The sequence below is a fragment of the Podarcis erhardii genome (assembly GCF_964252035.2).
Source record: "Podarcis erhardii genome assembly, chromosome: 6".
Lineage (NCBI taxonomy): Eukaryota > Metazoa > Chordata > Lepidosauria > Squamata > Lacertidae > Podarcis > Podarcis erhardii.
This window is the reverse complement of record NC_138510.1, coordinates 14,523,277-14,550,868: the sequence shown is the minus strand read 5'-3', so window position 1 is coordinate 14,550,868 and position 27,592 is coordinate 14,523,277. Positions and strand designations below refer to the sequence as shown.

The following is a 27,592-nucleotide window of genomic DNA, read 5'->3' as shown; positions in this document are numbered from 1 at the left end:
TGACACAGGACAATGCACGGCTGGCAGATCATCAGCCAATGTGATGTCATTTTGCAGCTAGGACACACCTTTGACAACTTGCAATTGGAACTCCTGGCAGATAACAGACACTTAAATCTCCTTTCCTTCACTATGTATCCCTCACAGCTGGGAAACATAAGATATTAGGTGTCAGGGACCGTGCTGAGGAGGGCTGCAAAGATGAGGAATGGCGGGAGTAGCCCCCTCCCTTGGATCAGGATCCTGAATCTTCCCAGGAGCAGTACAGTGGTGCCCTGCAAGACGAACGCCTCGCAAGATGGAAAACCCGCTAGACGAAAGGGTTTTCCGTTTTGGAGGCGCTTCGCAAAACGAATTTCCCTATGGGCTTCCTTCGCAAGACGAAAGCCCATAGGGAAATCTCCGGGACAGCGGGGAAGCGCAGCGCGTCTTCCCCACTGTCCTCGGACCTCCTCCAAAGGCTGGCGGTGGGGCGGAGAGACCTCCTCCCGCCGCCAGCCTTCGGAAGGCTCCTCCGAAGGCTGGTGGTGGGGCGGGGAGACGGTGGGGCGGAGAGACCTCTTCCCACCGCCAGCCTTCAGAAGGCTGCTCCGAAGGCTGGCGGTGGGGCGGAGAGACCTCCTCCCGCCGCCAGCCTTGGGATGGCTGCTCCGAAGGCTGGCGGTGGGGCGGAGAGACCTCCTCCCACCGCCAGCCTTCGGAAGGCTCCTCCGAAGGCTGGCGGTGGGGCGGAGAGACGGTGGGGCGGAGAGACCTCTTCCCACCGCCAGCCTTCGGAAGGCTGCTCCGAAGGCTGGTGGTGGGGCGGAGAGACCTTCTCCCCGCGCCAGCTTTCGGATGGCTGTCCTGAAGACTTGTGGTGGGAGGAGGGTTTTCCTTCCCACCGCCAACTTTCAGAATGCTGTTCTGAATGTTGGCGTGGGGAGGAAAAACCCTCCTCCCACCGCAAGCCCCGGGAACAGAGGAGAAGCGCTGCACGCCTTCCCCTCTGTTCCCGTACCTGTCCTGAAGGCTTGCGGTGGGGAGAAAAGCCCTTCTCCGCACCGCCAGCCTGGCAAGCGGTCTCCATAGGAACGCATTAATTGATTTTCAATGCATTCCTATGGGAAACCGTGCTTCGCAAGACGAAAAACTCGCAAGAAGAAAAAACTTGCGGAACAAATTAATTTCGTCTTGCGAGGCACCACTGTATAGATTTGGAACAGTGGTTCGCAGAGGGACATAGTTCAGAAGACAAAAGTTGGGAAGAACTGGGTGGTGGAAAGCTAGAACTGAAAGAGAGTTAACAGACTCTCTCTCGCTGGAGAGCCTACATCCGCCCAGCCCAAGGTCACAATGAGCAAATAAGGCGGCAGCACAGACAGCAAAGTGGTCGCGAGATCAGGTTGCAAGACGAGGAAGTGACGAGGGTGACTGGGGGGGAAGTAGGTGTAAACCTTAATTAGGAGCACCATTACTCTGAGAATGAACTCTCTGTTCTTTTGCTGTCATCATTAAAATCTCTTTAAATGGTAAGAGACTATTTTTGCTTTGTTCTGCTTATCCACGGCCAAAGGGAGGGAGGAAGACGTTTCCCCGAAGCCTGACATTATGGGCTGCCTGAGATATTTTGAAGGTAGCCCTATTAAATTGCTTAGAAGCGTTCGCTATGTTATGGTGCAAGTCAAGTCAACAAAAGAAAGAGAAGTTTGGGAAAACAGTCATTGGATTTATTGAGATAAATATGAATAAAAAGTTACATAGATTCTATGTTTTGACAAAATCAGCGGCACTTCCAGAGTGTCTTCATCTATTCTGGATCCTAAACATCACCTTTTACAGACATACAACTGCCACTTGGGCAGGATTCCAGGAGGCGCCAAATTTATAACCACATACAGCAGATAACAGCAGGTTTGATTTTGAGGCAAAATGGCTAGCGTGCTTTGGATTACAATATTTCAGTATTGCACCACTTATATTTTTCGCATCCCTTATCTAAAAGCAAAATCCTTGCAACTTTTGTGCGAGAGGGATGGCAACTTTTGCTCCTGGTGAGGTCCACCAAATTTCTTTTTACATAATTTAAAACAGAGTGAATGAATATGTTACTCCACAGCATATGTCCATCTGCCCAGAGAGTGATCTATAAGGTGCTGTCATCATGCACAAATTACATTGGGGAGCAAGTCAAGAACCGTTGCTGCCCCCTTTTCAGTCATTTCAGTTGTTTATGCAGAAGCGACAAACAAGCCACTGTGAAATGAATGGAGGTTGTGACAGTGAAGTTCTTTGCTACTCTCACCTATTGCCAATAAGAAATGGAATGCAAAACACACAAAATCAGAAGGGGGGGAGGGTTTCAATGTTGGAAAGGTGAGGTGAGAGAGGGAAAAGTCGAAAATAACTGCCCCGAATTCTCTCTCCTCAAGTGCATGCAACTCTAGATTTTTAAACACCATTTAAAAAAAAAACAATTTAAGAACAAAAATCCCACTTTAAAAATGGTCAAAACTCCTGGATTTAGAAAAAAAGGTGCTATTTTTTAATGAAATTTTTGATTTGTTGCTTCTGCAAAATTAAGTTTAACAGCCTACTCATGCATAAGTGAAACTAACTAAACAATACCTTCATGAAAACTACTCCAACTTTCTAAAGACACATGGATACTTAGGTTATTTAGTTAGGCTAGTGTAGCAAAGGGTACCTAACAATCTAAATCTAACAACATGGCAGCCCAAACTGGATTATTTTAATGTCCAAACAGCAGACCATATACAATTCTTTTCAAACATTTCTATATACACTTAAAAAAAGATGATCAGTGCTGAAAAAAATTTAACGACCTGTTATGGTCAACAAAACTAAAAACTGGTTAGAACAATTTTAGAAAAATCTGAACTGTTAAAAAATACTTGTATGTTAGCATTAGAAAAAGATATTAAAACTACAAAAAAACTGACATTTTGCTGAAAAACTGCAGTCATAAAAATCATTTGCATTGAAGAGGCATTTTGTTTTAAACATATTAAAACATTTAAGTGTAGAACCACCTTGCAGAATTCACAGAGTTTAAACGTTTTGTACTGAAATAGCAAGGACACATTTCTAAAAGCATTTTAGGATCTTGCAAAGCAAAACGCTATTATAAACGTTAAACACTGTATTGCAATCTGGAGCACAATATTTCATAGTATTATGTCCAGAATTCAGTAGGCAATTGTGGCAAATTAAACCATAAAATAAACAAATTGAGAAACATACCAGGAAGCAAGCTGACAATTCTGACAGTACAACCACTTAATGAAGCAAAGTTATTTGAGAGACCATAGTTATGCCCTAGCTAGATACCAGACAAACGCTAAACGGAAAATATTTACTTGCTGCTAAATGTGATTTTGTCAGATACCTTTAAAAAGAGAGAGAGATTCAGTTATGCTTAGCCAAAGGTTACAGTGATTCCTGTGAGGTTTTCTGCATTTAAATTCCAAACAGCACAATCTTATATCTTATCTACTTGGAAGTAATTATCACAAAGATCAGCGGGCCTTACTTCCAAGTTGCGTTTATGTATAATTGCGCTGTGAGGCTTGCATATTCAAGTAAAGAAAACTTGAAGAGGATACTATTTCATAAGACTCTACTGCAGAACTTTTCTACTTATGGTCAAATCATAAATAAATATTAAATTCCAGCAGCAATCACTCCCCTGAATAATCCCTGGTGAAGACCTATAACATATACATAATTTGCTTCTGTACATACAGTATAATCTGGGTTTCTGGACTCCACAGTCCCTAGAGAAGTTGTTTATTATGTATTTAAAGATTACATTTTCATGGGTATCCAAAGATGAAAACTCATGAGAATGGGCCTACAGTTGGGAACACAATGTGAATCAGCTTGTTGGTGTCATTAATTTTCCAGGACTCTTGCATATAGTATATGAACTATGCAATGTTCAGATTGCTCTGATCCCCCTCCGTTTTTCCTTTCCCATTTATATTTCCACTGATTTATATCCCTTCCAAGACAATGTCACTCAAATTAGAGTTTACAACCATAAACCAAAATTAGTGGGAAATCTAGAGAGACAGAGAGGTTCTTGGGTTTCCCTTCTAGTGGTGGTCCCCCACACCAAATGGAATGCTGTTCCTAATCTTCAGAACAATCTTTTTGAGAAGGATGCAGTTGGAAGGAGGTGGCTGAAAAGCCCCCACGTGGGAAGAGGCCACGCACAGCTCTTTGGGCAGGACACATTTTGTACCAAACTTTCCACCGATCTTTGGGGGGAGGGGGGAAGCAACTCTCAAGACCCAAAGTAGAGAAACCCAGATTCCCAGATCTCTGACCTTGCACTCATAAACAAGCAAAAGCTTCTGTGTGGTTCTCCAGACTTTTGAACAAATTCCAATCATAGCCCAGGATTGAAGGCCCAACAGTCTATATCCGCAAGCCTCAAACCACTTACTTTGGAGTAGGCCCAACAAATATACAAGAACTACTTCAGAGTTAGTTGTTTGAGAACTGCAGCTTATATTAATGTAACAGCTTTATCAGAAAAAGATTGAGAGATAACTGCAAGAATGAAGAAAAGCTACCACTATGAAATGAATCTCTCTCTCTCTCTCTCTCTCTCTCTCTCACACACACACACACACACACACACACACACACACACAGAGTGACATACTCACAAACACAGAAGAACAAAAAAATGCTACAATTCACAAAAGTGAAGCCCTCTGTTGTTTTTAAAAAATGTCACCTCCACCCAGGGGGAATGAAAATTTACTTTTGCTCTAATAAAACAACTGTGCTGTTTGTTTGTTTTTTTAAAATGGCTTACAGATATGGATTCAAGTTTTCCGAACTCTTTGCCAACTTTCTGGATGAATTTATATAATAAAATGTGATGCCATTAGCAATGCAACAGTGAATGTCCATTACAACAAAACGGGTGAAACTCCACATTTTCTATGTTCACTGACTATATAGCTCTGTGCACCACTCTGAACTGGAAGCCAAGTGATTAGCCTTCCCTTGTCTCTGAGTCACCATGTTCAAAAGGCATATTCCTGTTATCTGGGGTGACGATGAAGCAATGAACGTGTACAACTTCACACAAGCAATACATAAATACTTTCTTTAGAGAGGAGTGTCCCTGCCCACATCCTTGAAAGGCAAAAAACCAAAAGCTGAATGATTGGTGGGCATTCCATATCAGTATTGCCAGTCTGTAGATAAAAGGTCAATGTGTTCCTCATTTAAATGACGGTATTAAGAACAAGCCCTTTTCCCTTCGGTTACATTGGTTGCTTGATGCAGTCCTTCCTCCAGGTTCGTTGCCAAAGCAGCAACCTGTTAGCTGAGTCATCATTTTGTGGTCCACACAGACAAATGAAGTCAATTTTGCTTCTCAAGTGAAGTAATGTGCATATTATTGTGTTTTGGTTTGATGGTTGCAAAAAATGAAACATCCTGGTCCCTGTCCGCCTGCAGAACTAGGACAGTCTCTTCAACGGCTTCAAGGTGAGGGTTGCCAACACTTCTAAAATATACTAGAATAGGGGAGTGAAAGAGAACATTTTAGTCTGAACTACACTGTTTAGCACTTAGCTGTTCATTTATTATTTTTCCGAAATCTTTTAACACTCTCTCTTGTCCAGATGAGCCCACAAGGGATCTTACAGTAAATCAAGACAAATTATAAAAAACAAGAGCCAATGAAAAGTAGATACAAAAAATTAAAATTACTAACAGTGCCAACCATACTCAGAAGCGAGTCCCCTCAATTTCAATGGGACTTTCTTCCAGGTGAATGGGTATAAGATTGCAGCCTAAAACCATGTACAGCAAGGGAAAGAAACACAACAGTGACAAAAGTCTGGAGAAACAAATGAACAAATTGCAGCTTGCTGAAAGGCCATTAAGGAAAAGGCCAAATGGGATCCACTCGGGAAACTGGACTAGACTAGAAGGATATTCAGTCTGACTTAGCAGGGTTCTCCTTATGATGATATCTCAATTTGCACTGGGTTTTCTGGGACATCAGAACCAGGAAGACACAAGTCTAACTGATTAATTCAGGGACCAAAGCTGTGAACCACAATAGGATGTATGTGTTTGGTGAGTAACAATCTCTATAAAGGTCTTTGTTGAAAAAGAATGAACAACTGAAATGCTCAAGTTTTTCAGATTACAATACAATTGTAATCCGAAACAAGTAGCAAAAGACAGCACTATTACTTAACTATGGAGATCACACTGCTAGAAAACAGTTTATGTGTAGAAGGAATTAGCATACCTTTCTCCAACAATGTTTGCCTCAGAGCTTTAGCAAGCAGAACCCTTACATTTGGCACGGGATCGGAAGCCAGACTTAGAAGGCTGGGTAACAAGTGTTCAACAAAATGGTCAGCAGGCATGCACTCCTCTTCAACGACTGCCTGCAAGAGAAACCCATCACACATAAATGCTAAAACACCAAGCATCTTTTTCAATAAAAGCAATAATCAAGAGGTGGCATCTGCTGTGCACTAAGTAAGTAGCTTAGGAAAGCCACAAATTCTTTCAGCTTCCATCTGCAGAAAGGAGATAATAATAATGCCTTACAGGATTAAGAACAAAAAGAGATTTCAAGGAGGTCCAAAAGGATCTCTCCAAACTGGACGAATGAGTAGTAAAGTGGAAAGTGTAATTCAGTATAAGCAAACATAAAGCTTACACCGGGGCAAAAATGCCTAATTTCACATAAGCATCAATGAAGTCTAAACTGGCAGTGACTGGCTAGGAAGAAGACCTTGGCATCATGGTGGAAAGCTTGGAAAAAAATGACAACTCAGTGTGCTGCATTTGTGAAAAAGCGATCACTAGGAAAGGGACTGAAAATAAAACTGCCAATACTGCAAACAGTTCTGATCAGCACACCTCAAAAAAAAAAAAAAAAAAAAAGCCACTGTAGGGCTGGAAAAGGTTCTGAAAATGGTACCCAAGATGATTCAAGCGGATAGAGCAACTCCATCACAAGCAACGATTGCAATATTTGCAGCTTTTTAGTTAAGAAAAAAAGGGCTCACTTGAGGTGTACAAAGTACCGCATGGGGCAAAGTAAGTGAGCACAGAAAAGTTCTTCTCCTTCTCATATAAGTCCTAGAACCCAATGTTATCCAATTGAAACTCTGTGTTGAAAGATTCAGGACAGACTAAAGAAGTGCTTCTTCACACAGTGCATAGTTATATGGTGGAATTTGTTACTCCGAGATGTAGCCATAGCTACCGACTTGGATGGCTTTAAAATGTGGCCAGACAAATTCACAGAAGATGAAGCTAGCAATGGATACTTGCCAGCATGGCTGTTTCCTACTAGTGGAGGTGACAGGTCTCCGAACACCAATTGCTAGGGGACAAAGTGTGCTTTTTGTCTTCCCTTAGGGATCTGGTTGGCCACTGTGAAAATAATGTGCTAGACTGCATGGGCGTTTGGTCCGATCTTATGATTACAAGAAGATAACGTTTTCAAGGCTCTTGGAACTCCCTAAGAGGGTACTTGAATGCAAAGTGTTTATTAATAAGAAGTATTCTCAACATCCCTCTCCAAGGAGGCACCTCCGTTTCCCTCGTGGTACAGTTTTAAGCAGCAATATAGGCCCTGATACATCAGAGCACCTAAGTAAATGGTATCAAAACAGGTGAGAAAAGTGGAGAAAAGAGGGGGGGGTATTGTGTAGTAGTTAAGTGGGATGGCAGAACCTCCACTGAGAGTCTTGATAGGACTTGCTGCCAATGGATTTGAGAACTCTTTTGCTGGTTTTAATTGTGTTCTCTCAGTCATGAGTGGTGCCCCTCTGCATAGGAACCATTCAAACTAAATCCTTTATCATTAAGAACCCCAAAGTGCCTTAGTATCTATCCAAACAGGCACAAATTTAAAAGGCAGAAGATTCCATTACATCAATTCAAGATTATACATGTTCCTCCTTTAGATGTTCATGTCATAACTCCTATCCCTTTCTTACTTCACACAACTCAAAGAGTAGCATGCACACAGTTTCCCAGGTAGTCTTCCATCCAGTTAGCTTCCATGCCCTGCTTAGCTTCAGCAGTATAACTATGTGAAGGCAATTCTGTTCTTTATTCACACCCTAGTCATGAAAGAAAGAACATCTCACCTGGCAGATGAAGGCAAATGCTTGTCTTCCAACCCACTTGGAACAATGGCGGAACCTCACAATCAACTCATTAATGAAATTTAAACCCAGAGAGTTTGCACTGTTTGCATAAAATTTCTGTAATATTGCCACAACCTGGAGGGGGGAAAAATCAAAGGAAAGAATCAGGTCATGAATAGTAACAACTAAAGGTGGCAATGCTAGTGCAACAAATGCCTAAACGTTTTCCATATTTGTCCCTTAATAGTAATTGTTATAGTCTTTAAATACACAGGACAAATCACAGGATTATAGTGAAAATTAGGGCAGCAAGAAAAAATATATATGTTAAAGCAGTCTTGTAAAACAAAATATAACATGTATAGCAAATGTAGACACAGGGAAAGTGCAAAAAGCCTACCAGCTTGAAGGAGATCCACCTGACTTCAGAAACTTTATCTGAACAGAGTGTTAGTGCAATATGCCGCAAGTAGTCATATACGTCATTGGGGTTATAGAGCTCCAGTATCAAAATGAGTTGCCTAAAATAAAAGAGAAATAATAATTTACAACACTGTCTTATTGGTCAAAGAATCATAGAATTGTAGAGTTGAAAGGGACCCTGGGGGTCAGCTGGTCCAACCCCTGCAATGTAGGAATCTCAATTCCATCCAAAATCATACCAGACCCTGCTTAGCTTTGCAAATGTATTAGCAGTTTTATTGCTGCACCACTAGGATGGCCATTCTATCTTCTTGCTCAAGAGGGGGTTTCGGATGACTAACAATGCCTGGTAATTTATTTAGCAAAAAATTTTATACTATTTCATCTAAGTAGTTTACAAAACATCTAAGATGTTTACACACAAAAACCCTAAAATAAAAGCAGTAAAAAGCCAAGTTATTTTAAAAACAATTAAAACCAGCTGTAAACTAAGGAGAGATTAGAACAAGTCAACATCAACATGTCTGGATATGCTTGCCTAAACAAAAATGCTTCAAGCAGGCATCAAAAAGCACACAGTGAAGGCACCTGCCTGTTGTGAAAGTGTCGGCTGGGCCACACCAAAAGAACAATTTCTTACAAGTGCACAACGAGTGCTGTGTGGCATCTGTAATGGTGCCAGTTCCACAAATCGAAGCTGTCAAGTGAGCACATATGGGGTAAGGGGATCCTGTAAATAAGCTCTTAAGGGCTTTATATAGCAACAATAACGACTTGAACTTGGCCCAGTAATAAATTGGAAACCAGTGCAGATCTCTGAGAAGAGGTGTTAGGGTCTCACTCCTATCAGCAAATGTGCTGCAGCGTTTAGAACATCAGCGAATTTTGAAAGCAAAGTACAAACTACTACCACTGTCTTATTAGACACTTTATATTTTGGAATCCACACAGCCGAAATTACAACCATAATAAGAAATGTCAACGGATATGATACTTGTCGCTTAGAACTGAGAACCTTGTACTGAAATTACAAGGTTCTACACTAGATGTCAGTGTTATTACACAGAATGATCGGCTGCATAGATTTATTGTCCTGCTTCTAAGTGGCCCTTGCTATAATTCAAAGCCAAATGGAAACCACTAAATAGCAAATACATACAAAACCGAAACTAGTTTCACTTACTCTGCAAGCTCATAACGAAACCGCCAATTCCTGCTGTTATCCGTAACCACAAATTCTTGTAGCTGGTAAAGGTACTCACGTCTTTTGTCAGCATGAAGTAACTACCCCCGCAAAACAAAATCCAAAATGAATTAATACTTCACAACTGAACCTATTAGCAATTGAGCATGAAGACTAGTAGATCATATTCAATATTAATCTAGCACAATTCCAAAGTATTAAACATTTCTTTCCTAAGAACAACTTTTCCTCATTCAGGTTAAATGCTAGTCTGCTGTAGAGTTTAGTGCTGGATCAGGACTGGACTTTAGACTCTGCTCTGCCATGAAGCTAACCTGTTGACCTTGGGTTTGTCAGCTCAGACGTAACTTCATAAATAAACAACAGTGAGCATCAGACACGTGAGCTTCCACAATTTGATCCTGGTTTGTTCTTACTAAACAAGCCACAGTTCCCTAAGCTGTGATGTAATGAAGAACTGTGGCTTCCTTGAAATGTGAAGCATAAGCTTCCAATCTCCTCCTCTGGTACATGAAAGAAGAAGAAAGAGAAGGAAGCCCACAAACCCAAGACCAACAAGGGCTGCTCATGCAGTAGGAAACCAGGGCTTCCAATTACGGCGGAACCAGACCTCAACCTAAGCTACTAAACAGGGCTCTTAGGATAAAATGGGGAGAGAGAAAACCACGCCCAGTGCCCTGAGGTATGTACACTACCCTAACAGAAGGACAATAATATAACAAAGAAATAAATCTCAGTAGTAATTTGTTTCTGACAATGGAAGTATCCCATTTCATTTGTCATTAATTACAAAGGTTCAAGTAGTCAAAACATTTGTAGATATTTCAATTAGTAAGCAGATCCTGATAATGCTGGCCAGTAATTATTATTTCACGTAACTTCAACTTATTTATGCAATGTGTTAATGACTTTAAGACCAATTTAAACACTACAGTCCCTGTACAGTGGCTGCCTAAGCCATTCACCAGTATCAGTGCAGCAAAATACTTAAAAGCAAGGCATATCTATCCACACTATCTACACACCAGGGTCACCTTTGCATTGAACATATATAGCATTTGCAGTTAGATATTACAGAGGTTTGGGCTGGTACACAGACTTAGGGGGCCTTCAGTCACAGAGTGTTATCAGTGGGACTTCTCTAAGTATGATTAACAATGGAAAATGATCCATTATGCCCACTATGAAAGTGTAGATTGGGAAATATATTTTCTGGTGGTGGTGGTGAAAATGTTTATGAATTAGTTATCAATTTTTTCCCCTTTCAAAAATTTAACATCTGGGCTCTCTATTCAATTAGTACATCCATTTTTGACACTTCTTCAACCATATGAAGCAATACATAACAATGCAGATATGGACCGCACACCAACACAATGGGTTGCTATCCAATGCTGTGATAGCAGATTTCTGCTCAAGGAACCGGACTTTACTTTCTTCTCCTTCCTCCTGCAGCCCTTATGCACTCCCTAAATCAGCTCTGGAAGATCCCTCAATCCTCTGGAGCAGATTTTGAAGGTGCAGTTAGAGAGTGAGGAGTTAGCATGAAGTTAATCTTCAGAAATGAAACTTTTTTTCTTTTTTTTGGCTTTTCCATGTGCCTCTCTAGACCAGGGGCATGCGTCTAAGAAAAATATAGCTGAAACAGCGCAAACATGAACAACTTAGCTCCATCTACCTTAAGGAAGTCATAAAGATGTTTAAGGATTCCAATTCGCACTTCATCCAGATCTTTTAAGAAGCCGTTGAAAATAGGCACTAGATCCGCTGCTGTTAACTGATCTCCCAAAATAACAGCCAGCTCGTGAATAGAGAAAGCGAGTGTCCGACGCACCTTCCACTGTAAACAGTTAACAAAAATGGAAAACAAGACTGAACTCTGCTGAGCAAATATTTCAAATTTAAAAGAGCTATCAAACCACAAGGGCAACCAAGCACAGAGCACTAGCTTTTTTTAAAGGCCTCTTCTCTGTCTTGTCCTTCCAATTTCCCAAGTTGATTGTGCCAGATTCTAACTTCATTCTTGGTCTTTGAACTCAACAGGGTCCAGGAGGATAACAGGATTAATTAGCTATAATGCCCACTGCTCCCCCCTGGAAATAGTAGAACTTTTTGCATGAAGACAGTAAAAAGCTGTGCTTTCTGGGAAGCTTTGCAAGAAGCAAAAACTTCCTTAGTCTCATTCCATAGCATAAAGTTATACCTCTGTAGAATTATTCGCCAACCTTCCACCTCAAGGTGGAAACGATTAGGGCCCCAAATACCACTAGCATTGAATCTGCCAGGAATATCATTTCTTAACTCGAAAAGAATTTGAGAGGGAGGGACATATATAGCAAGTTTAATTAAAAACATAATAACCTGACTCATGCAGACACTGTATGTCATATAGATTGTTTCATTTTACACAGAGTTCATGGAAAGCAAATGGGACATTTTACTTTTAAGCATAAAATGAACTTTGTTCTTTGACTGCATTGTGCATATGTGCACCTCTCGATATTGGCTAGGAAAGATGCTCTCTTCAACCTGCTATCCTGACAGCCTGAAGCTGGATTAGTTAAAATGAACTGTAATGTTATTATGGGCCAGTGAGGAAAGCAAGCACTTTATGGAATTTGAAAGGTTTAAGTTGTATGAAGCTTCTCCTTCTCCCAGTCCTTGTAGCTGATGGGAACTTTTGGGGTTCCGTTAGGCAAACTAGCACAGACGAATGTGCACTAAATATCTCATGCTCCTTAAATCTGACACATACACCTGTAAAACATGCGGCGTTAAGTGATGCTTGATTGCCATGTGCTTTACCTGTACATCTGATGCCAAGGTTTCGTATGTGTCTTTCAAACAATGCCAGTTCTGCCTACCAAGTGTTAAGGCCACACCAGGAAGGCTGTACGCACAGTGTTTTGCAATTTCCGTATCAACAGTCTGTGCTCGAGCAGGGTCCGTCATAGATAAGTACTGGTCCAATAAAGGCTGAGGTATGATATCCTGGAGATAAAAAAAAAGTAAATTATTGATAATAATAAATTAAACCAGAGAAAGAATGTATCAGCACTGAAAGACATCTGTTCAAGTATAGCGTTCCGTCTCCCCGCTCCAGATGGCAACTGCACAGTGGAAACAAGCACGTGCAAAACAGCAGCAGTTACAGAATACACAACAGGCCAAACTTTGTCAGCTCTGTCATGGGAAATAGTTCATACACATGAAGTTCAGACGGATATGAGTTACAAATTACAACTGAAAATAGCAATTTGTGTGCATTATTAAATTATATAGAGAATTTGTTTGTATATTTTAACTATGCAAATTATACCCATAATAAACCAGATTTAGGGCTTGGTCACATGTTACTTTCTGAAGGTGGTGAATGAGACAGAGCAGGAAGAAAGCAGGACATGGGTGCATGTCCAAGAACGATCCACGCTCATAACCACGCTGAGAAAAGAAGGCCTGATCAGCCTTTAAGTCTATATTCATTGCAGTTCACAAAAGAAGCTTATACTTCAGATTCTGTCAGAACCAAAATACTAAGGCTGGCTTCTAGACATTGGTCTAAAATGTTTAATTTATGGGAGATGAACTTCCCTATAGCACATCATTAAGAAATAGTTGAAACAACCTGTAATTTTGATTTCTCTTCTTCATGAAGTGGATCATTCTTTTCTGCCTCTAAAGCTTTGTTGTCCCCACTGTGTTGCTCTTCTGAGTCCTGTAAAAGTGCATAATATGCATTTATGGAAAGAACAAAACAGTATCTGGGGCACCGCATTAAAATTCAGTACAACACGAACAGTGAACATCTATGTAAAAACTGAATCCATGCTGCAGTGCTAAAAAATGTAATCAAAACTATGCTAAGCCATAGAAAGATGTAAGCACAGAGAAAAGGCTCTATATTCATACAAGACTTCAAAGGTTCCATGACACCCATGGGGTTGTCTTGGTTTGTTACTAGCCCAGTGAGACTAGCCCAGTGGTCTCACAGCAGCAGTTCCTCACTGGAGACTTATGCAATCCATGAATGCTCTGGGGGATTTTCTGACAGAGCTGGCAGTTCCACTAAGGCCCTTGTCTTGCTACTGAATGGCAAGATGCAATGGGCCACTGATGTGATCTCTTTCAATCGTATCAATAGCCATGTTATTATGAGTAGTTGTGGACAATGGAGCAGGCTGGATCATGCCTAGAGCACAAATGACATGGAACTCTGCAAAGAACTTGCCACATGAAAATGTTTCTGTTTTCGTTGGCCTATTCAAACACATAACTGGTTACATGTTTTATTGCGTTTCATTCTTTTAGATGTTTTTAAATGTGTTTATTCTACTTTTAATTTTAATACAAATATGTTTGCCACTCTGGAAGGGTGGGATATAAATTTGATGGGTAAATAAAAATAAGATGACTGAACATGTGTTATAGCACATAATCATACCTATTCGGTGGCAGTGAAGGTCTACTTTACTGCCCCCACTGCCATGACACTGAGCGGTGTGAAGTTTATTAAGCTCCAACCTGGTGAATGGGTTATTACAATTCTCCAAAGCCTGTAGCAGCAAGCACCATGAGGATAAAATTACTTACCTCTGCAAAGTCTTAGATGCCACTGTTGTGATCAGTCCTGATGAAGTATCCAATGCACCACCTAGACTTTTGGGGGGATAATTTTCAGCTTCTGAGGCCTGAGGATGTGGACAAGGTGCTTGCAGTGATTTGACTAACTGTGTGTCCTCTCAATCCTTGTCAGTCATGGCTAATTTGAGGTAGCCAGGGGACATGACCAGCTGTCCAGGGTACGATGGATGCACAACTGCATGAGGGGTGTTGCCTGAAACCTTATAAAAGGGGCAATGCAACTCTCCTTTTGAAAACCCACCTTTGACACAGAGATATACAACCACTATAACCTGGTTGCAAACATGCCCTCCCTAAGAAAAGTGTTTGAGAGGGTAGTGGTGGCTCAGCTCTAGGCACACTTGGAGGAAAATGATTGCTAAAACCACGGATGGGGACGTGGTCCTCCAGATGTTGTTAGACTCCCAACTCCCATCATCCCCAGCTAGCGTGGTCAAAGGCTGTGGATTATGGGAGTTGGAATCCAGTAACTTCAGGGTCCATTTCAATCTGGATCCAGGTCTAGCTTGGCTACTTGATCGGCCAGAAGGATGGCCTTTATTAGCAAAGGGACTCAATATCCCAGCATCTTTTGATACTATTGATCATGGTATCTCCCTGGACCAGCTCTGGGTTGGAGGCAGTTTTGCAGTGGTTCTATTCCTATTTATGGAACTGGGTTCTGAGAATGTATACTTAATTTGCTCTGGTACATATTGTAGAAAATTCCATGGTTCATTCGTTCTTCTACCCCATCTACCATGATGATACTACTTTCAACATTTCCTACATCCTACTGAAGGTGCCAGTCTAAGCATTTATTTGAAGCATTGCAAGGCCTTGGTATTTGGACTGGTTTCGACGGGCTGGGATAAAGCCAGTACTCATACTCAGTTGTGTTTAGATAAATACACAGGCATGATTTAGTGCACTCTGCTAGTTACATTTGGCTGCTATTTTAAGTTTAGGCCCAGTGCCCTGCATTTTCAGGGTGGCAGGCTACAAGTCAAAATAAGTAAGTATAAGTCTTTAGTGGTACAAAATGACTGACAAGCCATTAACCCCCCCTGAAAAACACATTTATTTTTCCTGCCATGACCAAAACTTACCATATTTTTAATCACAGTTGGACTGGGTGGGTTAATTGCCTCATCCTGGCTTGGCAATGATGATAAGGTGCTCTCATTCACTGAACTGGGATCAAGGACCAAACCTGGTGTGTCATCTGGGTAGTTCCCATTAACTTCTTCATTCTGCTTGATCTCATAGCAACCGACGGAATCAAGGTGAGCAGCTCTAAGTGCAGCAGACAGTACTTGAACCTGAGCTGATGAAATGGAACAAGTCCCATTAAGTTTGTTTTCATGCATCTCCTTTTACAAGTCCTAAAAACCTATGTCAGAAAACCCCTCTCAAAAGGAGCAGAACAAAGCTTTGAAAACTGAACAATGAAAGAGACTGAGAACTGCAAAACTTTTAATATTAACTTATTACACAGTAGTTCTTGAAAGGGACAAGATCTATTCTTCACAAATTTGTCTATCAATGCCACTGTGCCTATACGGAAACTCTAGATTCAACTGCATTTTTGAAAGATTATAACTTATTTACAGATTAAGTATAGGTTTTCAGCAGCAATCCTGTAAGCATTTACATGAATTCAAAAAGATTACTTCTGAGTAAGCATATGGGATTCTGCTTTGAGATCCATAAAACACCACAAACATGACAATACAGAAATTTAAAGTTCACAGATGTAGAGAAGACCTGGCCCAGGGTTTTTTGGATCCCAAGCTAACCCCACTATTTCCATTTTTAGTACAATAACTAAAACCTCTTTACTGGTCCTTATAAACACATTTCTACTTTGGGCTGCTTTGCCCTCTGCTCTCATTTCTTACGCCCCATTTATTAGATCCTATTGTGTTATCATATATACCATATATCTTGGTTTTACCAACAGCTACTACTACACAAGACAGGCTTAGTTTTGCCTTGGTGATCAGCTAGGAGAAGGGTGACTAAGGCAGCAATCCTATGGATGTTTACTGAGGAGTAAACCCTACTGAAGACTTCTGAGTAAACAGGACTGTGTTTAAATCCTGCTTTTATTTAAAGTTCAAACAAACAGACACCTGATCTAGCTTCTGTAGACAAACTACACTAGAAGCCATTATATTGGTTGAATTCAGACCTGATATTGGGAATCTTGAGATCAACCTTCAAACCCCTAATGGCTCTTTTTTCTTTTTTTCTTCCAGGGCTGCAGTCCACTTTTAGATGCAATTCTAAACAGAAAGGAAGCAACCGAGGACCTCAGTGAAGGCTGTACTGTGGCAGCACCCAAGTGCCAACACAACTGCCCTCCTTCCATCTACGACAACTCAAGCAGTAAAATGCAAGAAGTTTTCATCAAATGCTGCTGGAGCCAGACGGCACTTCCCATTTGTTAACTATAGAGAGATGTAGCTGGAATGTATTGTGGTTAAAGGGAACTGCATGCAATCCTAAGACAGAATAGTTCTTCATTATAATAAAACAATTGTGAGCAACATGTTTCCCAGAGCAAAATCTTTTGAAGAAGGGTCTAAGAACACAAGAGCGTAAGATCTTACCTTGAACATCTGGGTCATCCATGTGTTCCTGCAAACTCTGCAGAACTTTTTTTATCTCACTGCTGGCAACACAATTATTACAAAGAACTTCCGACACCGGGCAGCTCTCTTCATGTATTTCATTTTTGCACTGAAGCAGTTCTAGATCCTGACTTATGTCAGGAAGAGGAGCACGCCAGTATAGGAAGGTATTGAACACATCCTCTGCTGATTGGACCCTTGAGTTCACTTCCTGATAACTGTTGATTTGACATTCCTTAATATCCTTGGTCACATAAGGATCAGCATTATCACTCTGAGTCAATATAGTCTGATCTACTCCAATGTTTACTTGTATGGCTGAACTGTCTTCCGTTGCATCTGAATTTGAATTCTCACAGATAGCAGAAGGCCCGTCTGTCAGTTTTTCCCCCACTTGCTCCTCTGGACTGAAAACAGAAGCAGCATTTTTTAAAAATTGAAAAAACAAATTTCACTTAAACATAGTACCTTAGGTAATACTTTAACTGCAATAATTGCAACTTTTCTCTAAAATATTGCTTTCAAAGATGCTTCATTAAATCAGCTGAAGTTAGCTTCAGACCTCCTAAGATGTCCTTAGCTGATACTGAGGTGTGCAAATATGACATCTGAAACTACCAGCTTTTATCACAAGGACACTTTTCTGTGTATTTTGAAGTTTATGTTATCTACATAGCTAATAGAAGCCCTCTCTCACTTTATTTTAAGAACTTAAAAACATGAATTGCATTGAAACTGCAGACTAATTGATTTGAAAAACAAGTAAAAGACACCCTACTACTTAGGGTATGGGTGTGTATATGTGTACCAGTTATTGTCTTGGACCAAAGAATAGAGTTCAAGAGTTCAAGGTTCAAATCACTGTTGGCCCAGTTTGTTTTTAAGTATGGTTTAATATAATCTGCAAACTATAATTTAATGTGAACTCACAACTTACTGGCTTGTTACAACATCTGAACCCAGGGTCATGGTTTGCTTCACTCCAAGGGAGTCACAAACAGTAACCAAGATTTGTTTTTGACTTACTGCACATGGTTTATTGGGGGTGGGAGGGGGACCATGAACCTGGGTTCAGGTATCACAGCAAGTCAGATCTTGGCTTGTTTCCTAGTGGCAGTGGGATAGGGAAAGACCATGATTTAATGTGACATGTGAACTAGGCGTTAAACTAAACTAAGCCAAATCACTGTACCTGGATAGCACGTCATTTGCATTGTTGCCTGTTGGGCATGGACTGGAAGGCCGGATACTAAGTGTCCCATCCTCCCGAATATAAAGACCAGCACTGGAAGGGTTTGCAAAAGTAGAAATAAATGGCCCGAGGGACTGGAAAGCAGCTTGACGGACCTACGGTATTGGAAAAGTAAGAAGACACAATTGGCTTGATAACTATACTTCTGGAGACAAGTGTACACTTTGCTGTTCCAATATGATTCCAAAGTATCCCAATCAACTAAATGGAAGGCATTAGGGCAAGGATAATGGTATACAGTATTTTCACTGCTAGAATGAGGTAAGTTTTAACCGTTTCAGGGATTTGGACGAATGTCAAACATCAAACAGCTAGATATAAGGCATCAACAGATATCATGAGAATGCAGCTCCACACTGTTTTGTATTATATGGGTTACTTACTGGAGGGAGGGGAATCCATTTCTGAAACATAACAGGTGATTGGTGCCTGGATTAAGTCCACATTCTCCCCCAAGTAGGTGGTCTGTTGCGCTTTCAAAGCTAGCAACTGACCAGCTATTAGGCACTTCATGTACAACTCTCCAGTCTAGCAGGAGAAAATGCACATGCAGCCCCAGATGCCTGGGCTATGAACATTCAGCAACAGAAACCACACATGGTATGTATGTACATGTCAATGAGCCAGTCCAGAAAGAGATCACTGAGACTGAAGTTTCCTCACTCAAAAAGGTGCTAGAATTCATAGCCAACACTTCAAGAATGACATTTCATTCATCTCAAGTTAAGGAGCTTACACCAGCAGAAAAATCAAACACACTACTACACTTTGGTTCGGGAAAAAAAAGGAAAAATATCAGTATGATTCATATTACTACTTGTTAACAAATAAGATAATGCTTTGAGGTAATTAATAGTGCTTAAAAACCTAATGGTTAAAGAATAAAAATAACTTTTGAGCAAACTATACGATATTATTACGAGCACGGATTTAACAAAAAAATACACAAAGATAATTTCCTTTAACCCTTAGCATAACAGAATTACTTTTATGTTTTGCAGCTAAGGACTTAATGCCAAAGGCTTCACTGAAGAGATGTGTTTCGAAAAAGTAAGATGGCCCATCGGGACCATGAACATTTACAACAGAATAAACTCTAAATTAAAAGGGCTGTCACGAGTCATCTCTGTATGGAAGAAAAGCAGAAAGCTGATCAATATGCAATCATGAAGAGTTGATTAAAGTCTGCTTTTGACAGCTGAACTACTATTTGCTTGCTTAAAAAGCTTCCATCATGCATCAGCTAACAGAAACAGAGCTTTAATGACTTGCAATTAATTAGCTGAGAGGAGCAAGTCAAATAAAACATTCGATAATTGTCACTTGAGCTAGTCATGGTCATTTATCAAAAGACAGAAAAGTACAACTGCAATTTAAGATGGACTAATTCACTCTCTACTTACCCATCTGCAAGGGTCACTGATGAGACTAATAAAGAGGGGAGACAGCTTGCTTCTCCGAACTTCAGGTGAAATGGTGTAGGAGACAGCCATAAAGCATTCAGCACAAGCTTTTCGCATACCCCAAACGCTATCAGAGCAGAGCTCAAAAAACTTCGGAATCTACCAAAATAAAGACATATCAGATCAAACAGTTCTAAAATAGCAATTTTACTGATTGCACTGCAGCCCTCAACACATCTACTGTGAAGACATTTACTTCCAAATAATTATTTGAGGTTTCAAGTAAGGGTTCTCTTTTGAAAACATCATTTGGCTAGCAGTTTCTAGCAAACAGTAGCAAAAGGCATCAAGTTAACAAATAAATTAAAGCATTCAGGTTTATTTTGGTAATTTTGTAATTCTGGCTACAAATACTACGTGCAGTTGCACATAAACAGATATTTATGTCACAGAAGAAAGCTAAGCTGCCTGAGACCGTCAATCTGATTTATTTCAATCCGTGAAGAGAAGCTGACAGCAGGGTCAGATACCTTTACAAATATTAATGTCCTTTCAGCAAGGCTTAAAGAAGGAATGCTAATGCTGAAGGATTATCCTTGCAAATTGAAGTTATCAATAGCAACCACCATGGCTAGCTAAAGATCAAGCACGACAGTTTTAGCTTGAGGGAGAAATCTGACACATGGATGAATTTCTGAGACTTTAGTTTTACAAATCTCAAGGGTGAGGAGAGAGAAAGAAAGGAAGGAAGGAAGGAAGGAAGGAAGGAAGAAAGAAAGAAAGAAAGAAAGAAAGAAAGAAAGAAAGAAAGCTGCTAGCATGGGATCAAAACAACCTTCTTGTTACAGTGCTGCTATGAGCATGCCATGGGTTGCTGTTTTTAAGTAACACTGATGTATTCTTCAGCCACCCAACACCCACCCAGTATCATATATTCATAATCCACGTTATATGTGTGCCTTGGTGCATTTGATGGAGTTGCTCCAAGGTTTGATTTCAAGGGTGTCCAAAGACAGTGCATCAGACACACTTCATCAAAAGAAAGCATGGATTCTTCATCAAAAGAAAGCATGCACTTCTGGATTCTCTCTCTTTTCGTTAGAGATTTGGCTTAAACCAGTTCTGTGTTAAATGTATTTAAGTGTATTAAAAGCCCTAAGTGGTTTAGGACTAGGTTCCCTGAAAATCACCTCTTCCCACATTTGCCTACCTGACCCTAAACATATACTTTAGAGGTCCTGTCCAGGTGCCCTTACCAAGTGAATAGATGTAGCTGATTAAGACAGGCTTTTTACAAGTGGCATGTGGGCTACAGAATAGTCTCCACAGAGAGGATAGCATGACACCTTCTCTGTGGTGTTTTTAGTACTAGATGAAAAAGCTTTTATTCACCCAGACTGCACATTGTTTTATTATATTGTCTGTGCAGTTAGGAGTTTCCCCCCTGTTTTTTATTGTGGATTTTATTGATTATCTGTTGCATTTTTAGTATTTAGATACTTTAATATGTAAGACTCTCAGCAGATATTACTGATGGGCTGCTCTTAAATTTAATAAAATGACATAGCTTCAAGACCCAAACTTTAACATACCAAGTTCTTTTCTGTGGCTTCTTGCCCCACAGCATTGCAAATGTCTCCAAAGTTTGCTGCACAAACCTAAAACAAGAGAAACAAAAACTTTGTTTGCTTTTATGTATCAATTCTGAATCCGTATGTCTTTCTTTAAACTGATCAAATTACAGTTCTTCACAGAGTAAGAATTTGTTTTAGAAATAACCTTGCTACCTACGCTCCCAACCCAGAAAATATACTTTTATGGTATGTTTCCTACTTGCAGGCGTTATTAATCATATTAACTGCATAAAAGTCTACGGGGTATGCTACTCAAATATTTTAATGCATACTAACAGCTGCTCAACACATTTCATAGAGATTGTGTGATAAGCAGGAAATGACTGAAAGGAAATATAGGATCATCAATTCTGTGGCCCTTATTCAAGAAAGCACAAGTACATGATTAACTTTATGTACAGGTAACTCACATAACTCACATTCCTCGTCATTGTGTGTATAAGCAAAACCATGTAAAGCCAGAACAGCAATCTCGCAATTATTATTTTTCAGCAACAGGTGTAAAGAAGCAATAACTTATTTTAAATAAGTGTAAGTTGCGAGTTACCTGTACATTTCACTAAAGTGGAAACTATGTTTTGGCCAATATATGAAAAAGAAAATGTTGCTTTTTAATGGCATACACACAGAGATATGAGAGAAACACATTGAGTTTTACTGGTACTTACAGCTGAAGATAATTTAACCTCCACATTTGAACAGATAAATTCTAATGTAGATGCACAAATAAGTCTTAAATAATAAGCACTAACCTTCCGGACTTGAAATAGTTTCCCATCACCACAGAGCTCACAGAATCGGGGAAGCAGCAACTGTTCAACGGTTGATTTGTTCACCATAGAAGCCATTTTGCAGATTATCTAATAGGGGAAAAATATCTCAATTCTTTCTCTCCATTTAAAGTTCTCCTCTTGAAACTTAGCAGTTCTGTTAAAAATTATGTTAGACAATGTGACTTCTGTATATGAACTTCTTATGGCTTAGAAATCAGATTCATCAGATATTTACTTATTTATTTGGTTAAAGCAATTTTTCCTCACTTTTCAGAAAAAAGAAAAAGCTCCTAGAACAGCTTACAAATATCAGTAGTAAGATAGCCCCAGTCCTCAGGCTTACAATCTAAAAAGCTTGACACAGAAAGTAAAGGGGACAGGAAGTGGGGAGAGAGAGAAAGCAAACTCAGCTGCTAGTTCTTTGTTGAAGATTTCCTGTAACAACCAGTTGGATTAGAAAGAGTTCAAAGGAGAAAAGGAGCCAAATGTTGCGAGTTTCTGAGTTCATCCAATGGAAAGGCCCTGCTTAGGAACCAATTTTTGTTTAAAACCAGGGTATAAATTTAGCAGACAGTGAACATTCAGCTCCCATTTTTTCCACCCATAAAAGGCTCCAATCCCTCAGAGCAAACCGAATAATTTCTGTGCATCTTTGACTATAACACCTTTTCCAAAAGCAGAATCAGTTGTTTTCTCAAACATTAAGAATTAGAACATTTTCTAAAAATAAACATTTAAAAAATGTTACACTGCATGAATGTTTGTACTACCTATCCCAAGACTCTTGTAAAATTATTAAATTGCCAATACCACAAAAGTTCATTCAAATATTGTAAATACAAGACTCCTAAACTTTGCTTCTTTTCTTTTAAAGTCTCAATATGTTTATAGAATACATTAAAAAGTATATGGTTATTAAAAATCACAGCTTCCCCCTCAAATGGTTCAGTCATTGTGACTAAATGCAAAGAAAGAACTTGGAGAACATTATCCTATTCTGACTTTAATGGAATTGTCAGTCCTTGAAAAAGACATATGGCATTCAGATGTTACATTGGAAATTGGCCTAAGCAACTCCCAAACAAGAAACTGTAGTCTAGCTGGTAAAGTCATTTTATGGGTGAAGTGTCAGACAGCCATGATAAAATGAAATTACGAATGTTCACATTTTGTGGATACACAACGGATTTCTTGCAAATGATCTGAAGAACTCAAAACACTTGGGAATTAGAAAATTTAAGCAACTATTTATAGTCAAGTATAAATTTAAAAGAAGCAATGATGCTATAGAATTTTGGGCACCACATCAAGAAGAAACATAGCTTTAAGATAGTACCTTTAGGGAAAATTGCCAAATATTTTAATGCTGGAATTTATAACCCATTAATAGGACTATATGTGACTACTTGGAAGGATTATATTTTCTTTCAGTTTAATTCTTTTAGCAGCTGGAAAATAAAATAACACTTTTTCCGTATTTTGACCTTTTCCTCCAAACAGTTATATTATTGGTCCATTGTGGGTTTAACTGAACTGGAATATAACAATTTTGATGGATAACAGGTTAAGATAACACCACACAGCAGTGAATTCAGAGCCAAGGAAAGAGAGTATAACATGCCCAGTTCTTCTTAAATTTCTGCAGCCCAAGAGCAACTGAAAACTAATACTGAGGCTGATATAAAGTTCTTATGCGAAGAAGTGGTCTGTTTTGTGGCTGCCAGTGTCCGTTATGTTGGAACTTACTTAGACTTTTTAAATTTGACAACATATTTCAATGTGCTTTCAGAACAGCTGTGTTTTGTTGACACTAATCTAGGATTCCTCTTTTTTAAAAGGAAAGCAGGAGGAGATACGAATACTAATACTTAAAAATACTTCAAGCTCCTAGACTCAATAGCCATGTTTGCATGTCATTGTAAGTCATAACTATGGGCTCACCTCTAATCCTGTGATGGGAGGAAACAAACTGTGGTCCATGGCATAGCATTACAGAGAAACCAGGGGTCATGATTTATTTCACTCCCAACAAACTATGATCTCCAGTTAAAGTATGCTTAGTTTATTAACTACAGTTTGCTGGGAGGAAAACAAGCACAATCTCTGGTTTAGCTGTAACACTAAGCTAGAGTTGTTTTCTCACAACGCCAGCTAAAAGGAGCAAAGCGGGCACAATTTCACTTGTGCAAGATAAGCAAGGTTTATGGCTTACTGTGATGTGCGGATATGACCCATCTCTAGACTCTAGATCAACAATTTGCAATGGTGGACTGTGAACTAATTGCAGGTCACAGAATATTCATGAGGGTGACACAGCAGGTGGCAAGCAGCTTGTGTGGAAGGTAATGTGTGAAAAAGGAGTTGATTTGTGACTCCGTAATCATAAAGAATGATTGATAGATCCTTCCAAGAGATAAATTTTATGAGTGGGTTCTTTTAGTAAGCAATATGGAGGCAAAGAAATTGGCTCTTCTGCAGTGGCCTCATCATTGTAGAATGCCCTCCATAGTCTTTTTTATTTTTTAAAATGTGTTTTTGTGCATTTGTTTTTAAGCTACAGCTGTCAGTCAAAGGGATCCCTCTAGTATAGGGATCAGCAAAAGTTTTTAGCTGTGGGCCAGTACACTGTCCCTCAGACCTTGTGGTGGGCTGGAGAAGCAGCACCATGGGGGGGGGGCTGAAAGAAGAGGTAAGGGGGGCTGCCGCCACTGCCGCCATCACCACCGCTGCTGCTTCTCTTGGGTAAGCAGAGCGAGCTTGTCTGCACCACTCGCTGGCCCACAGGAGCACCAGGGCGGCGGTAGCGGTGGGAAAGGGCTGGCTCCGGAGAGGGGCTGCTTAAAATGGTGCTCAGCCAGCCCAGCCCAGCTCCCTTCCTCCTCTGGGCAGGGCGGGGAGAAGCCAGTAGGAGGCACCACCGCGGTGTGTGTGAGGAAGGGGGGGGGATGGAATGGCGCAGGGGGGGAAATGGCCCAGCCCGAATGAACAAAATCCCCATGCCAATCCACAGACAGTCCGCGGGCCAGATCCTGAAGGCAATTCAGCCTGATCCGGCCCACGGGCCTTAGTTTGCTGACCCCTGCTCTAGTACACCTACACAGAGGCCCTCCTCGTATTACCAGCTTGAGACCCGAATGCTAAAAAGGATGAGCACTCTTGTACTCAGAAAGTCCAATAAAAAGACTCTCCTATAAGTGCCACACTTCCCCTTCCCTTATTACATTCACCTTAGAACTCACTTCACCTGTAGGGTGAGGTCAACACGGGCTAAGCCTGGTCATGTGGCTCATACCAACTGAATACACTATCAAGCACACCTGACACATCCTTTACACCTCTCTCTCTCCTTCACTGTATCGTCACTTAAACAACAAATTTAAAACTAGACCAGTCAAGAATAAGAAGCCAATAAAAAAGGTGGAATTACACCTGTATAGTCTTCAGTTATTTAACTTTGTACAAACAAGTTAAGATGGTAGATATAGGACTTAGTTCCCTACTGCAAATTTCGAAGAATTTCCAAATGAAAGACAACTGCTACTTACGTTTACAGCTTCCACTTTGTATTCATCATCACTCTCAGGAGCAGAAAGATCTAACAAGATTGGACACACTTTATTTTCAATATCATATTGACCAACAAGACCTTGTTCCAGTAGTATGAGTAGTGAATCCTGGCTTGCTTTTCTAACCTATCAATGTACAAAGGAGAAAATGAAAACCAGTAAGAAAGAATTTCTCCCCAATATGCAACAAATGTTGCAGCAGCACTGAAAATCAGAAAAGCTAATTCGTGTTCTTCTGCATTTGATAACTTATCACACTGCCTTTTGTTCGTAAAAGTATTATTATAAGGACACTGTGAAAAAGGTCATCTCAGATTCAACTCAATCTAGCTCACAGAGAATACACGTGAGCACGAGAGTTACATCCATACACTAGAACTGCTAGATAAGGTTTCCTGCTAGCTAGAAAGATTGCTTATTGGGGCAATTTGGATATATTAAATTGGAAATGTTCAGGAACAGTCATTTCCTGAACAGTTATTGAAAGATAACCTCCAAACTCACATCTGTCTTAGATTTGTACACTTGCTTTAAATCATTAGAATTAAGAGATAAAGCCCCAAGGGGTTTGAAAAACTACTTAAAACTACTTAAAACTTAATCTGAAAGCAGACGAGGTTAACTAGGCTGCTACCTTCGCCGCCATTTTCCGAGAGACGTGGTTGCTTTAAAGAGTATATCAGAGCTACAAATGACCTCCTCCCTATGCTAATTATTATTATTATTATTAATAATAATAATAATAATAATTTCATTTCTCTACCGCTTTATATTTTTAAGAAAAATCTCAAAGCAGTTTACAGCATATTAAAACATCAATAAAACAATCCAGAATCAAACATTTCTGAAGAAAGTCAAATATAGAGTATACAGTCAAAGCAACAAAATTAACAGAAAACTAAAATATTATCTTAAAGATTTCAAAATAAAACATTACAAAGGAGGTCAACTACAGAATACATATTTAACACAAACAAAGTTAACAAAAAAATTAAGAGCTTTTGTCACATCATCACTTAATTTAAGATGGTAGAAAAAAACTATTACCTTGGGTAGGAGATGTAACAAATCTAATGCAAGAACCTGAATGTGACTCAAGGAAAATAGCAAGAGTGCAGGACTAAAACTGGGGATTTCCTCACTTATCTATATAACTGTTATTTATTATGATGGCAACAACCTTAAATCAATCCACCCTAGAACTATCTCATATACTCTAATGATATAAACAAGCCTCTTGCTCACATCTGCAGAAACAGCTGCCACCTGAGAAGGAATTCCAACTTGCTAATATATTTAATACTCTGCCAGTTGCACTGACTGCCTATTTGTTTCTCAGCTCAATTTAAAGTGGTGGTTTTGACTTTTAAATCCCCCAATAGTTTGGAATCAGCTCCCATGTGAACCTCCTTGGGTTCTGAGATTATCCTCGGAGGCCCTGCTCTGTGGCCTACCACTAAGCAGACTAGCAGGTACCAGACACAGGGCCTTTTCATTGACAGCCCCATTTCTTTATAATTCTCTTTAAGCAGACATTGAAAACTGTATTGGTTTTGTTTAGCATTTTATTGATTTTTTAAAAATGTAAACGTAACACAAAATTATGCCTTCGTTTATGAGAAGAAGCCACAGCAAGTCTTGGGCTAGCGCGCTCTCCTTCCATTGCACAGAAAGGATGAGCTCGGAAACTTTAACTTTTGTTTTTGATTAACGGCAATCCAAACTCTGAACTATTGTTTATTGAAACAAGCTAGCTTCATAAACTATTTTTTGAAGCTGGCTTGTTTCAACAAACCATAGTTAAGATTAACCACAGTTTGTCCAGGTTTGGATGTCACAATAAATTGGTTAATCTAAAACAAAAGCTAAAGCTTTCAAACTGCTCCTCACTGCTATGCTGGAGGAGGACAGGGGAGCATATGAGCCTAAGG

At 39.9% G+C, this 27,592-nt stretch overlaps 1 protein-coding gene and 1 long non-coding RNA gene across 3 annotated transcripts in view; one reads left to right on the top strand and one right to left on the bottom strand.

Moving 5' to 3' along the window:
- The first annotated feature begins 139 nt into the window (after positions 1-139).
- On the top strand, positions 140-3,216 carry LOC309345222. The gene is made up of 2 exons (XR_014158112.1): positions 140-262; positions 1,181-3,216. It is a non-coding gene; the product is annotated as an uncharacterized lncRNA (long non-coding RNA).
- Positions 3,217-4,801: 1,585 nt separating this feature from the next.
- LOC309344821 (serine/threonine-protein phosphatase 4 regulatory subunit 1-like) overlaps positions 4,802-27,592 on the bottom strand; it is a 35,631-nt gene continuing 12,840 nt past the window's right edge. For both annotated transcript variants that reach the window (XM_081867595.1, XM_081867596.1), the window contains 15 exons: positions 25,641-25,787; positions 22,075-22,182; positions 21,281-21,346; positions 19,689-19,847; positions 18,226-18,380; positions 17,013-17,440; positions 15,507-15,724; positions 13,403-13,492; positions 12,583-12,768; positions 11,456-11,617; positions 9,757-9,857; positions 8,551-8,671; positions 8,151-8,285; positions 6,287-6,428; positions 4,802-5,540 (listed from right to left, as the gene is read on the bottom strand). In XM_081867595.1, the coding sequence (XP_081723721.1) occupies positions 5,386-5,540; positions 6,287-6,428; positions 8,151-8,285; positions 8,551-8,671; positions 9,757-9,857; positions 11,456-11,617; positions 12,583-12,768; positions 13,403-13,492; positions 15,507-15,724; positions 17,013-17,440; positions 18,226-18,380; positions 19,689-19,847; positions 21,281-21,346; positions 22,075-22,182; positions 25,641-25,787 (2,373 nt within the window). In that variant the 3' untranslated portion in view covers positions 4,802-5,385. The remainder of the gene's footprint in view (positions 5,541-6,286; positions 6,429-8,150; positions 8,286-8,550; positions 8,672-9,756; positions 9,858-11,455; positions 11,618-12,582; positions 12,769-13,402; positions 13,493-15,506; positions 15,725-17,012; positions 17,441-18,225; positions 18,381-19,688; positions 19,848-21,280; positions 21,347-22,074; positions 22,183-25,640; positions 25,788-27,592) is intronic.